The 14714-nt window shown below is 36.9% G+C and overlaps 1 protein-coding gene across 1 annotated transcript in view; it reads left to right on the plus strand.

Annotated features, from left to right (window-relative positions):
• LOC128640672 (dentin sialophosphoprotein-like) overlaps positions 1 to 7432 on the plus strand; it is a 70047-nt gene extending 62615 nt beyond the window's left edge. Inside the window, exon 2 of the mRNA XM_053693104.1 lies at positions 4095 to 7432. Coding sequence (XP_053549079.1) covers positions 4095 to 7432 — 3338 coding nt within the window. The remainder of the gene's footprint in view (positions 1 to 4094) is intronic.
• The last annotated feature ends 7282 nt before the right edge of the window (positions 7433 to 14714 follow it).

Consider the following 14714-nt stretch of genomic DNA (forward strand, 5'->3'; position numbering starts at 1 on the left):
AGATCATCTTAACATAAATCCTAGGCTGATTAGTGATGCAAATGAATTACATACACATACTGCAGACTGACTTGTGATACTGGTACATTTATGCTAGGATGCTGGTAGCAGAGATCTGCAGAATGATAGTGTTGGTATATATATTTATGTGCATATAACGCCAGCAGAATATGGACCTATATTTGATATAAAATAAGTGCATCTGTTTGATTATATAGCAAAAAAGTATATATTTTTAGAAAGGATGCAATTAACACATATGCTAGGAAAAGAAGCAGTAGACTTCCCAAGATTGTATGTTTGCCCCACAAAGGGTGACTATATATAAGCAGGACATCTGAGAGGGATAGTAAGACAATAGAGGGGATAGAAGTTTGGTAGGTACACTAACACTCTACACAACTCACAGGCATACTCACACACACTCTAACACTCTACACAACTCACAGGCATACTCACACACACACACTAACACTCTACACAACTCACAGGCATACTCGCACACACACTAACACTCTACACAACTCACAGGCATACTCACACACTCACACTAACACTCTACACAACTCACAGGCATACTCACACACACACACTAACACTCTACACAACTCACAGGCATACTCACACGCACACTAACACTCTACACAACTCACAGACATACTCACACACACACACTAACACTCTACACAACTCACAGGCATACTCACACACACACACTAACACTCTACACAACTCACAGGCATACTCACTCACACTAACACTCTACACAACTCACAGGCATACTCACACACTCACACTAACACTCTACACAACTCACAGGCATACTCACACACACACACTAACACTCTACACAACTCACAGGCATACTCACACACACACTGACACTCTACACAACTCACAGGAATACTCACACACACACTAACACTCTACACAACTCACAGACATACTCACACACACACACTAACACTCTACACAACTCACAGGCATACTCACTCACACTAACACTCTACACAACTCAACTCACAGGCATACTCACACACACACTAACACTCTACACATCTCACAGGCATACTCACACACACACACTAACACTCTACACAACTCACAGGAATACACACACACATACTAACACTCTACACAACTCACAGATATACACACACACACACACACTAACACTCTACACAACTCACAGGCATACTCACACACACTAACACTCTACACAACTCACAGATATACACACACACACACTAACACTCTACACAACTCACAGGCATACTCACTCACAAACACAAACATGCAACCAAATCATATTATTAAAGAAGAATGGAGTTTGGTAAGTACATAGACACTCACTGCAAGAACAGACATATAGGATACATTGTGCAGATGTGAGTGAAAACCTTTTGTGTAAATCTAAAACTTTGTAATCTCTTAATTCAGGCAGATTCTAATTAAAGGCTCTCTCTGGTGAAGAATTGAACAACTGGTCAATTATTTTAGCCTGGAATTACTATTGGCAGTATAGTAGCTATATCTCTGAGATAGCTCTTCACAATCTTTACTTGGAAATGGTGGTAATTACTTATTTGTGTTCAAGTGGGAGTGAAGGTGACACAGGGGTATTATTCCAAGCATATCCACAGAGGATTTAGTTAAGGTGATCCTGGTGGATTAGAGAAATAATTTTGCAACAAATAGGTTCAGATGGGCTTAATAGTCAGGCAAGAGCAGATAAACATAAAATGAGTCCATAAAAGAAGGTAGGTATCACAATCGACTAGTAAAATAATTATAATTTTGTTAGAGATCAAATTAAACGAATCAGTAGTGGACCTACTCAACTGAAGGCCCTGGTGCAAAATTATTTTTGGGCCCTCTAAAGGTAACTCAATAGTAACCATTAGTAATAATATACAGGCTAGATAGATGCAAAATTTGGAAACTACACTAATAAAAAACTCCCCAGAATAAGGATTGTACACATTGGGAAGACTCCATTTGTATAGACTGGCTGCTATGGGTCCCGAAAACACTTGGGCCCTGGTGCAACTGCACCTGCTGCACCAGTTGTAGATCCGCCCCAGAAGAGAATCATTTCAAAGTTCATGCAAAGTATCAGAACCAAACCAGAAGAATATACAGTTTATGCCAAGGCCAGAATATGAGACAAAATCTATCAGAAATCAAAGTCAAACTATACACAGGCATCAAAAATTCAATGTTAGTGTGTTTTATGGCTACCAGCTTATGAAAAATTTCCATCCCAAATAAAACAAAAGCTTAACCTTCAAGACATGAAAGAGGCATCAATATTAATGTGAAAATCTCAACCAAGTGTGGGAGTTTCCAAAAATGGAGAAAATAAAACAAAAAAACACCTGTAAAAGGGAAAAAATATAAAATAAGGTAATGGGGCCTATTTATTATGGTGCGAGCGGAAATGATCCGATATAGAGGATCATGTCCGCTGCACATTGATAAATGCAGAGAGCATACGCTCTCAGCATTTATCATTGCACCAGCAATTCTTGTGAACTGCTGGTGCAATGCCGCCCCCTGCAGATCGGGTTGATTTCTGTCCACCGCCTCAGAGCAGGCTGACAGGTTATAGGGCAGCGGTCTTTACAGAGCTTGATTCAAAGACACACAATTAAAATTATAAGCAAGGTGACAAATAGCAAGTATAACAAAGGGTTAAAATGCACAAAATGCAAGCAGATAGTGCAGATATCACAATAGCATATGAATATACATAAAAGTATGTTAAACAAATGTCATAGAGGGTTAAAAAACCTAAAATGCAGACAATACAGGTTAGGTAAATGCGAGTGTGTTAAATGTAGATTTCACAAATGGATAAGCTGATATAAGCCAGTTAGGGCTTCAAATTTCATATAAAAGCCTGATATTGCAAGGTCTTTAGCAGAGGCCTGTCCAAACGCACAAATGTTCTTAGATTGCACTGTAAATTGTTATCCAAAGTCTAAAGTGCAATGTGCAGTGGAAATGCTGGATGCAAAGGTTTGCGTGCACAAAATTAGCTGTAAATGCAGAGAGAGAACTTTTCTCAGAAGTATACAAAGCTGATATATGCAAAAATGTTTATCCAAACTTACATTCATGTTTCAGGAAACAAGCTACGTTCCGAAAACAGAGGCTAACCGGGTGTAGGTGAGTAAGACTCTATCAGGGAGTCTGAAACTTCAGACTACGGTGGCCTATCTCCACCAAAAAGATGCAACGCGTTTCAAATTAATTTTCTCAAGCTTCTGATTCTAGTACACAGGACGGATCCTTTTATAGCGGAACCGTTTGCAAGTCTTATGTGTAATTTGTAAAATCACAATTAGCGGATAGGTATTTAAGGCAATATTTAAACGATTCAAGGGACTTATAATATACTATATTCAAGAATAAGATAACTAATTTGTTATTAAAATATTTTTGCAAAAATGTTTATAACTGATATATATATATATATATATATATAAAAATATAGATTACAGAATGATTAGAAAAGATATATAAATAACATCATATCGCAAATTAATACAAGAATATACAATATAGACTAGATAGAAAAAAATGTATATATAATGTATATGAAACACCAAAATTATATATATTAATTTAAATTTCATAAATATCATAAATCACCATATATAATTGCACCAAAGATATCAATATAATTTAAAAGTATAGTTTAAAAACGATATAATGTACAAATGATAGGCATCCTTAGAGAGAACCTTTAAAAATGCACCTATAAAGATCATAAAAATGTCAATAAAAATGTGGCTGTATAGAAAAAAGACTTTATAGGAAAAGATATTAATACATTTGTATCAAGAGAAGATAAGAGAAGTGAAGGGAAGTGAAATAAAGGGAAGTGAAGAGAAGTGAAGAGAGGCAAAGATAAGTGAATAGACATGAAGAAAAGAAAAGGGAAGAGAAGTAAAGAGAAGAGACATTAGGGAAGTGGAGATAAGGGAAGTGAAGATAATAGAAGTGAAGATAAGAGAAGTGAAGATAATAGAAGTGAAGATAAGGGAAGTGAAGATAAGAGAAGTGAAGATAAGGGAAGTGAAGTGAAGATAAGGGAAGTGAAGATAAGGGAAGTGAAGATAAGAGAATTGAAGATAAGGGTAGTGAAGATAAGGGTAGTGAAGATAAGAGAAGTGAAGATAAGGGTAGTGAAGATAAGGGAAGTGAAGATAAGAGAAGTGAAGATAAGAGACGTGAAGATAAGAGAAGTGAAGATAATAGAAGTGAAGATAAGAGAAGTGAAGATAAGGGAAGTGAAGATAAGGGAAGTGAAGATAAGGGAAGTGAACATAAGGGAAGTGAAGATAAGAGAAGTGAAGATAAGGGAAGTGAAGATAAGGGAAGTGAAGATAAGAGAAGTGAAGATAAGAGAAGTGAAGATAAGGGTAGTGAAGATAATAGAAGTGAAGATAAGAGAAGTGAAGATAAGGGAAGTGAAGATAAGGGAAGTGAAGATAAGGGAAGTGAAGATAAGAGAAGTGAAGATAAGGGAAGTGAAGATAATAGAAGTGAAGATAAGGGAAGTGAAGATAAGGGAAGTGAAGATAAGGGAAGTGAAGATAAGAGAAGTGAAGATAAGGGAAGTGAAGATAAGAGAAGTGAAGATAAGGGAAGTGAAGATAAGGGTAGTGAAGATAAGAGAAGTGAAGATAAGAGAAGTGAAGATAAGGGAAGTGAAGATAAGGGAAGTGAAGAAAAGAGAAGTGAAGATAAGGGAAGTGAAGATAAGGGAAGTGAAGATAAGAGAAGTGAAGATAAGAGAAGTGAAGATAAGGGAAGTGAAGATAAGGGAAGTGAAGATAAGAGAAGTGAAGATAAGGGAAGTGAAGATAATAGAAGTGAAGATAAGGGAAGTGAAGATAATAGAAGTGAAGATAAGAGAAGTGAAGATAAGGGAAGTGAAGATAAGAGAAGTGAAGATAAGAGAAGTGAAGATAAGGGAAGTGAAGATAAGGGAAGTGAAGATAAGGGAAGTGAAGATAAGAGAAGTGAAGATAAGGGAAGTGAAGATAAGGGAAGTGAAGATAAGAGAAGTGAAGATAAGGGAAGTGAAGATAAGGGAAGTGAAGATAAGGGAAGTGAAGATAAGGGAAGTGAAGATAAGAGAAGTGAAGATAAGGGAAGTGAAGATAAGGGAAGTGAAGATAAGAGAAGTGAAGATAAGGGAAGTGAAGATAATAGAAGTGAAGATAAGGGAAGTGAAGATAATAGAAGTGAAGATAAGAGAAGTGAAGATAAGGGAAGTGAAGATAAGAGAAGTGAAGATAAGAGAAGTGAAGATAAGGGAAGTGAAGATAAGAGAAGTGAAGATAAGAGAAGTGAAGATAAGGGAAGTGAAGATAATAGTAGTGAAGATAATAGAAGTGAAGATAAGGGAAGTGAAGATAATAGAAGTGAAGATAAGAGAAGTGAAGATAAGGGAAGTGAAGATAAGGGAAGTGAAGATAAGAGAAGTGAAGATAAGGGAAGTGAAGATAAAGGAAGCGAAGATAAGAGAAGTGAAGATAAGGGAAGTGAAGATAAGGGAAGTGAAGATAAGAGAAGTGAAGATAAGGGAAGTGAAGATAATAGAAGTGAAGATAAGAGAAGTGAAGAAAAGGGAAGTGAAGATAAGAGAAGTGAAGATAAGGGAAGTGAAGATAAGGGAAGTGAAGATAAGGGAAGTGAAGATAAGAGAAGTGAAGATGAGGGAAGTGAAGATAAAGGAAGCGAAGATAAGAGAAGTGAAGATAAGAGAAGTGAAGATAAGGGAAGTGAAGATAAGGGAAGTGAAGATAAGAGAAGTGAAGTTAAGGGAAGTGAAGATAAGAGAAGTGAAGAAAAGGGAAGTGAAGAAAAGGGAAGTGAAGATAAGGGAAGTGAAGATAAGGGAAGTGAAGATAAGGGAAGTGAAGATAAGAGAAGTGAAGATAAGGGAAGTGAAGATAAGGGAAGTGAAGATAAGGGAAGTGAAGATAAGGGTAGTGAAGATAAGAGAAGTGAAGATAAGAGAAGTGAAGATAAGGGAAGTGAAGATAAGGGAAGTGAAGAAAAGAGAAGTGAAGATAAGGGAAGTGAAGATAAGGGAAGTGAAGATAAGAGAAGTGAAGATAAGAGAAGTGAAGATAAGGGAAGTGAAGATAAGGGAAGTGAAGATAAGAGAAGTGAAGATAAGGGAAGTGAAGATAATAGAAGTGAAGATAAGGGAAGTGAAGATAATAGAAGTGAAGATAAGAGAAGTGAAGATAAGGGAAGTGAAGATAAGAGAAGTGAAGATAAGAGAAGTGAAGATAAGGGAAGTGAAGATAAGGGAAGTGAAGATAAGGGAAGTGAAGATAAGAGAAGTGAAGATAAGGGAAGTGAAGATAAGGGAAGTGAAGATAAGAGAAGTGAAGATAAGGGAAGTGAAGATAAGGGAAGTGAAGATAAGGGAAGTGAAGATAAGAGAAGTGAAGATAAGGGAAGTGAAGATAAGGGAAGTGAAGATAAGAGAAGTGAAGATAAGGGAAGTGAAGATAATAGAAGTGAAGATAAGGGAAGTGAAGATAATAGAAGTGAAGATAAGAGAAGTGAAGATAAGGGAAGTGAAGATAAGAGAAGTGAAGATAAGAGAAGTGAAGATAAGGGAAGTGAAGATAAGAGAAGTGAAGATAAGAGAAGTGAAGATAAGGGAAGTGAAGATAATAGTAGTGAAGATAATAGAAGTGAAGATAAGGGAAGTGAAGATAATAGAAGTGAAGATAAGAGAAGTGAAGATAAGGGAAGTGAAGATAAGGGAAGTGAAGATAAGAGAAGTGAAGATAAGGGAAGTGAAGATAAAGGAAGCGAAGATAAGAGAAGTGAAGATAAGGGAAGTGAAGATAAGGGAAGTGAAGATAAGAGAAGTGAAGATAAGGGAAGTGAAGATAATAGAAGTGAAGATAAGAGAAGTGAAGATAAGGGAAGTGAAGATAAGAGAAGTGAAGATGAGGGAAGTGAAGATAAAGGAAGCGAAGATAAGAGAAGTGAAGATAAGAGAAGTGAAGATAAGGGAAGTGAAGATAAGGGAAGTGAAGATAAGGGAAGTGAAGATAAGGGAAGTGAAGATAAGAGAAGTGAAGATGAGGGAAGTGAAGATAAAGGAAGCGAAGATAAGAGAAGTGAAGATAAGAGAAGTGAAGATAAGGGAAGTGAAGATAAGGGAAGTGAAGATAAGAGAAGTGAAGTTAAGGGAAGTGAAGATAAGAGAAGTGAAGAAAAGGGAAGTGAAGAAAAGGGAAGTGAAGATAAGGGAAGTGAAGATAAGGGAAGTGAAGATAAGGGAAGTGAAGATAAGAGAAGTGAAGATAAGGGAAGTGAAGATAAGGGAAGTGAAGATAAGAGAAGGGAAGTGAAGAGAAGTAAAGAGAAGAGAGGTGAAGAGAAGTGAAGAGAAGTGAAAAGAAGAGAAGAGAATGGAAGTGAAGAAAATAGAAGAGATGTGAAGAGAAGTGAAGAGAAGTGAAAAAAAGAGAAATTAATTGAAAAGAATAAAAGAGAAGGGAAGCGAAGAGAAGTATAGAGAAGGGGAGTGAAAAAAAGGGAAGTGAAGAAAAGTGAAGTGAAGAGAAGAGAGGCGAAGAGAAGTGAACAAAAGAGAAGGGAAGTGAAGAGAAGGGAAGAGAAGAGACAGTAGGGTAGTGAACAGAAGTGAAGAGAATAGAGGGAAGTGAATATAAATGAAAACAAGAGAAGGGGAGTGAAGATACATGAAGAGAAGTGAAGAGTAGTGAAGAGAAATTAGTGAAGAGAAGAAAAGTGAAGGTAAGAGAAGGGAAGTGAAGAGAGGTAAAGAGTAGTGAAGAGTAGTGAAGAGAAGAGAAGGGAAGTGAAGAACGTGAAGAGAAGTGAAGAGAGGTGAAGAGTAGTGAAGAGAAACTAAGTGAAGAGAAGAGAAGAAAAGTGAAGGTAAGAGAAGGAAAGTGAAGGTAAGAGAAGTGAAGAATAGTGAAGTGAAGAGAAGGGAAGTGAAGAGACGTGAAGAGAAGTGAAGAGTAGTGAAGAAGAGAAATTAGTGAAGAGAAGGGAAGTGAAGGTAAGAGAAGTGAAGTGAAGGGAAGTGAAGGGAAGTGAAGAGAAGAGAGGTGGAGAAGTAAAGATAAGTGAAAAGAAGATAAAAAAAAAAAGAGAAAAAAGAAAAGAAGAGCAAACAGATAACACACGTTTTGATGATATCACTGAGGTGTGCAAGCGAGTCCCAGAAAAAGGTTCCTCTTTGGGGAAGGGAATAGCTTGAGAACTCAAGCACAGGAAGAGGTTAGACCTGAAAAAAAGTTATCCGGTAAATCAATAAAAACAACATTTCCTGATTCAGCCATCTGTAATGAGCATCAGGTATTATTATATTCATTGAGATTATGATAAACACACTCATTACATGCACTGCCTACAACAGTAATTATGTCCTTTTTCTAGAAGCTCTTTGGAAGCAATTTGTATTCCATTTATATAAATTAATGTGAACAATTATTTGTGATTGTGACAGATTTTAACTGCTGTACATTACACAACTCATTATATTAATTTTCTGGTTCATGATTTTATGTTTTCTATTTTAAATTGCCGATAAAAAAGAAAAATAAACATTCATAAAATCCTTTTGTTATTTTGTATTGTTGTGCCAGAGTTTCCTGCTCTTGTGCTTGTTTTATGAAACTGTGTATTATGCAGAGTTGTTTATAAAGCTCTCATTTAAATATTTTCTAATAATATTTAACAATCCACATAGCAGTTTTTGTCAGTATTTAAAGGGATATGAAAGCCACATTTTTTTTTCTTTCATGATTCAGATAGAGCAGCAATTTTAAGCAACTTTCTAATTTACTCCTATTATCAATTGTTCTTTGTTCTCTTGGTATCTTTATTTGAAAATCAGGAATTTAAGCTTAAGAGCCGTCCCATTTTTGGTTCAGCACCTGGGTAGCGCTTGCTGACTGGTGGCTAAAACTGGTATAGATTTAATTAGAAGCATTTTTGTCTTGAATGTCCCTTTAAGGCTTGGCACTTAGTTAAAATATCAACGTATTTTTTTGGCTTAAAAAATGTAGTAAATTCCTACTTCTTAAGTATGAAAGTTGTACACAACATTAAAGGGACATGAAACATATTATTTTATCTTTCATGACTTAGATAGAACATGTGATTTTAAACAACTTTCCATTTGACTTCTATTATCTAATTTGTTTTGTTCTCTTGATATCCTTTGTAGAAAAGTATACCTAGCTAGACTCAGGAGCTGCTAATTGGTAGCTGTACATTTATGCCTCTTCTTATTGTCTCACTCAGTGCATTCAGCTAGCTCCCAGCAGTGTATTACTACTTATTCAACAAAGGATACTAAGAGAATGAAGCAAATTATATAATAGAAGTCAATTGCAAAGTTTTTCAAATTGCATTCTCTATCTGATTCATGAAAGAAAAATGTTAGGTTTCATGTCCATTCTAATATTTGGTTATAATTACAGCCAAGTGTTCGCCACCTGTTTGCAATCAAGGTGGTCTCATTGCGCACCTGTACTAGGTCATTTTTATGTCCGCCAGTGGTACTAACATTTTAACTATCGCCTAGATTACAAGTTTTGCGCTATAGAGGGTGCGAAACGAATGCAACAAAAGTTGCGTTATTTCACCCACCATAGCGCTGCCATTACAAGTTTCTGAAAAACCCGCCTTGCGCGTGAGATATGGTGGCGATAAGCTCCATACCGCACAAAATCCAAGGGCTGCTTTGACATGCTTGTGCACGCTTTCCCCATAGACATCAATGGGGAGAGCTTGTAAAAAAAAACCTAACACCTGAAGCTCGAAATGGCGATCGCCGTAATGCAGCCCTATTGATGTCTATGGGGGAAAAAGAAGTTAAGTTTAAACCTAACACCCAAACATAAACCCCTAATCTAAATATCCCCTAATCTGCCACCCCGACATCACTGACACTGAAATTATCAGATAGATTACGAGTTTTGTGGTTTGAGTGAAAAAGCATCGTTATGGCTCTTTTTCACTACCACTGGTATTACGAGTTTTGCAGGTATAGGTTTACCACACACTTTTTTGGCCGTAATGCAACGTAACTACTGCAGCTTTTAAAAAGTCCTTTTTCAATGGGACTTCCACAGCGCCGGTATTACGATTTTGCCTGTCAGACCAAAAAGTGAGCGCTACACCCTATACCGTCAAGATCCATACCGTAAACTGAAAGTCAGTAGTTATGGGTTTTATGCTACAACGCTGTACCATAAAACTCATAACTAAAGTGCTAAAAAGTACACTAACACCCATAAACTTCATATTAACCCCTAAACCGAGGCCCTCCCGCATTGCAAACACTAAAATAAAATTATTAACCCCTAATCTGCCACTCCGGACATTGCTGCCACTATAATAAACATATTAACCCCTAAACCGCTGCACTCCCACATCATAAACACTAGTTAAATATTAACCCCTAATCTGCTGTCCCTAACATCGCCGCAACCTACATAACTGTTATTAACCCCTAATCTGCTGCCCCCAAAATCACTGCCACTATACTAAAGTTATTAACCCCTAAACCTAACCCTAAGTCTAACCCTAACCCTAACACCCCTAACTTTAATATAATTAAAATAAATCTAAATAAATATTACTGTCATTAACTAAATAATACCTATTTAAAACTACTTACCTGTAAAATAAAACCAAACACCTAGATTACGAGTTTTGCGTTAGCGGCTGTGCGGTGCTAACAAGCAGTTTTCCCTCAACGCTCACTTACCTACAGCGCTGGTATTACGAGTTTTCAGAAAACCGTCGTTAAAAGACAAGAAGTGAGCGTTGAGCAAAATTTTGCTCATTACCGCACTCCAATACCAGCACTGCTTAAGTCAGCGGTGAGCTGGTGTAACATGCTCGTGCACGATTTCCCCATAGGAATCAATGGGGAGAGCCGGCTGAAAAAAGTCTAACACCTGCCAAAAAGCAGCGTAAAACTCCTTAGCGCAGCCCCATTGATTCCTATGGGGAAATAAAATGTATGTCTACACCTAACACCCTAACATGAACCCTGAGTCTAAACACCCCTAATCTTGCACTTATTAACACTTAAACTGCCGCCTCCAACATCACGACACCTATATTATACTTATTAACCCCTAATCTGCCGCTCCGGACACCGTCGTCACCTACATTAAACTTATGAACCCCTAATCTGCCGTCCCCAATGTCACCGCCACCTACCTACACTTATGAACCCCTAATCTGCCACCCCCAACGTCGCCGCCACTATAGTAAAGTTATTAACCCCTAAACCTAAGTCTAACCCTAAACCTAACACCCACTAACTTAAATGTAATTTAAATAAATTTAAATAAATATTCCTATCATTAACTAAATGATTCCTATTTAAAACTAAATACTTACCTATAGAATAAACCCTAAGCAAGCTACAATATAACTAATAGTTACATTGTATCTAGCTTAGGGTTTGTTTTTATTTTACAGGCAACTTTGTATTTATTTAACTAGGTAGAATAGTTATTAAATAGTTATTAACTATTTAATAACTACCTAGCTAAAATAAACAAATTTACCTGTAAAATAAAACCTAACCTAAGTTACACTGACACCTAACACTACACTATAATTAAATAAATTAACTAAATTAAATATAATTACCTAAATTAAATTAGCTAAAGTACAAACCCCCCCCCCACTAAATTACAGAAAATAATAAACAAATTACAGATATATAAACTAATTACACCTAATATAATAGCCCTATTAAAATAAAAAAGCCCCCCAAAATAAAAAAAAACCTAGCCTAAACTTAACTACCAATAGCCCTTAAAAGGGCCTTTTGCGGGGCATTGCCCCAAAGTACTCAGCTCTTTTACCTGTAAAAAAAAATACAAACAACCCCCCCAACAGTAAAACCCACCACCCACACAACCAACCCCCCAAATAAAATACTATCTAAAAAACCTAAGCTCCCCATTGCCCTGAAAAGGGCATTTGGATGGGCATTGCCCTAAAAAGTCCAGTTAGCTCTTTTGCCGCCCATTCCCTAATCTAAAAAAATAAAACCCACCCAATATACCTTTAAAAAAACCTAACACTAACCCCCTGAAGATCGACAGTTAGACGTCTTCATCCAAGCCGGGCAAAGTGGTCCTCCAGACGGGCAGAAGTCTTCATCCAAGCCGGGCAAAGTGGTCGTCCAGATGGGCAGAAGTCTTCATCCAAGCCAGGAAGAAGTGGTCCTCCAGACGGGCAGAAGTCTTCATCCAGATGGCATCTTCTATCTTCATCCATCCGGCGTGGAGCGGGTCCATCTTCAAGACATCCGACGTGGAGCATCCTCTTTTGGCGACGACTAAAAAAGAAAGAAGGTACTTTTAAGTGACGTCATCCAAGATGGCGTCCCTTAGATTCCGATTGGCTGATAGAATTCTATCAGCCAATCAGAATTAAGGTAGAAAAAAATCCTATTGGCTGATGCAATCAGCCAATAGGATTGAAGTTTAATCCTATTGGCTGATCCAATCATCCAATAGGATTGAGCTTGCATTCTATTGGCTGTTCCAATCAGCCAATAGAATGCAAGCTCAATCCTATTGGCTGATTGGATCAGCTAATAGGATTTTTTCTACCTTAATTCAAATTGGCTGATAGAATTCTATCAGCCAATCGGAATCTAAGGGACGCCACAAGGCTTTTTTTTATTTTAATAGGGCTATTAGATTAGGTTTAATTAGTTTCAATTTCTGTAATTTGTTTATTATTTTCAGTAATTTAGTGTTTGTTTTTTATGTACTTTAGCTAATTTAATTTAATTTAATTTAATTTAGGTAATTGTATTTAATTTAGTTAATTTATTTAATTATAGTGTAGTGTTAGGTGTTAGTGTAAGTTAGGTTAGGATTTATTTTACAGGTAAATTTGAATTTATTTTCGCTAGGTCATTATTAAATAGTTAATAACTATTTAGTAACTATTCTACCTAATTAAAATAAATACAAACTTGCCTGTAAAATAAAAATAAACCCTTAGCTAGCTACAATGTAACTTTTAGTTATATTGTAACTAGCTTAGGGTTTATTTTATCGGTAAGTATTTCGTTTTAAATAGGAATAATTTAGTTAATGATAGGAATATTTATTTACATGTATTTAAATTATATTTAAATTAGTAGGTGTTAGGTTTAGGGTTAGACTTAGTTTAGAGGTTAATAACTTTAATATAGTGGCGGCGACGTTGGGGGTAGCAGATTAGGGGTTAATAAATGTAGGTAGGTGGCGGCGATGTTAGGGATGGCAGATTAGGGGTTAATAATATTTAACTAATGTTTGTGAGGCGGGAATGCGGTGGTTTAGGGGTTATTATGTTTATTATAGTGGCGGCGACGTTGGGGGCAGAAGATTAAGGGTTAATAAGTGTAGGTAGGTGGTGGCGACATTGGGGGCGGCAGATTAGGGGTTAATAAATATAATGTAGGTGTTGGCGATGTTGGTGGCAGCAGATTAGGGGTTAAGAAATATAATGTAGGTGGAGGCGGTGTCCGGAGCAGCAGATTAGGGGTTAAAAAATTTATTTTAGTATTTGTGAAGCAGGAGGGCCTCGGTTTAGGGGTTAATAGGTAGTTTATTGGTGTTAGTGTACTTTTTAGCACTTTAGTTATGAGTTTTATGTTACAGCGTTGTACCATAAAACTCTTAACTACTGACTTTAAAATGCGTTAGGACTCTTGACAGGGTAGGGTGTACCGCTCACTTATTGGCCTCCCAGGACAGACTCGTAATACCAGCGCTATGGAAGTCCCTTAGAAAAAAGACTTTATGAAGTTTACGTAAGTCTTTTTTGAGTCACCAGCTCCTACTGAGCATGTGCAAGAATAAGTGTGTATGCATTTGTAAATGGCTGATGGCTGTCACATGGTACGTGTATGCATTTGTGATTGGCTGATGGCTGTCACATGGTACAGGTGGAGTGGAAAAATACATAACTTTTAAAATTGTCAGAAAAAAAAATCTACTACTCATGTGAAGTTCAGACTAAGTGCTATTGCATTGTCTTGTTATCTTGCATTTGTTGATTATGCAAATCTACTGTGTTGACTGGTCCTTTAATTGTATTTAATTAATATAATTTATATAATTGTAGTATAAGGTTAGGTGTTAGTGTAACTCAGGTTTTATTTTACAGGTACATTTGTATTTATTTAACTAGATAGTTAGTTAATAGTTAATAACTATTTACTAACTAGTCTACCTAGTTAAAATAAATACAAAGTTGCCTGTAAAATAAAAATAAACCCTAACACCTAGATTTAGAGTTTTGCGGCCAAAGGGGTGCGTTAGCTACGCGTGCTTTTTTCTGGCCGCACCTTTTAAATACCGCTGGTATTTAGAGTTCACAGAATGGCTGCGTTAGGCTCCAAAAAAGGAGCGTAGAGCATATTTACCGCAACTTCAACTCTCGATACCAGCGGTGCTTACGGACGCGGCCAGCTTCAAAAACGTGCTCGTGCACGATTCCCCCATATAAAACAATGGGGCTGTTTGAGCTGAAAAAAACCTAACACCTGCAAAAAAGCCGCGTTCAGCTCCTAACGCAGCCCCATTGTTTTCTATGGGGAAACACTTCCTACGTCTGCACCTAACACCCTAACATGTACCCCGAGTCTAAACACCCCT

Source organism: Bombina bombina, chromosome 10 (assembly GCF_027579735.1).
Source record: "Bombina bombina isolate aBomBom1 chromosome 10, aBomBom1.pri, whole genome shotgun sequence".
In the NCBI taxonomy this organism is placed as follows: domain Eukaryota; kingdom Metazoa; phylum Chordata; class Amphibia; order Anura; family Bombinatoridae; genus Bombina; species Bombina bombina.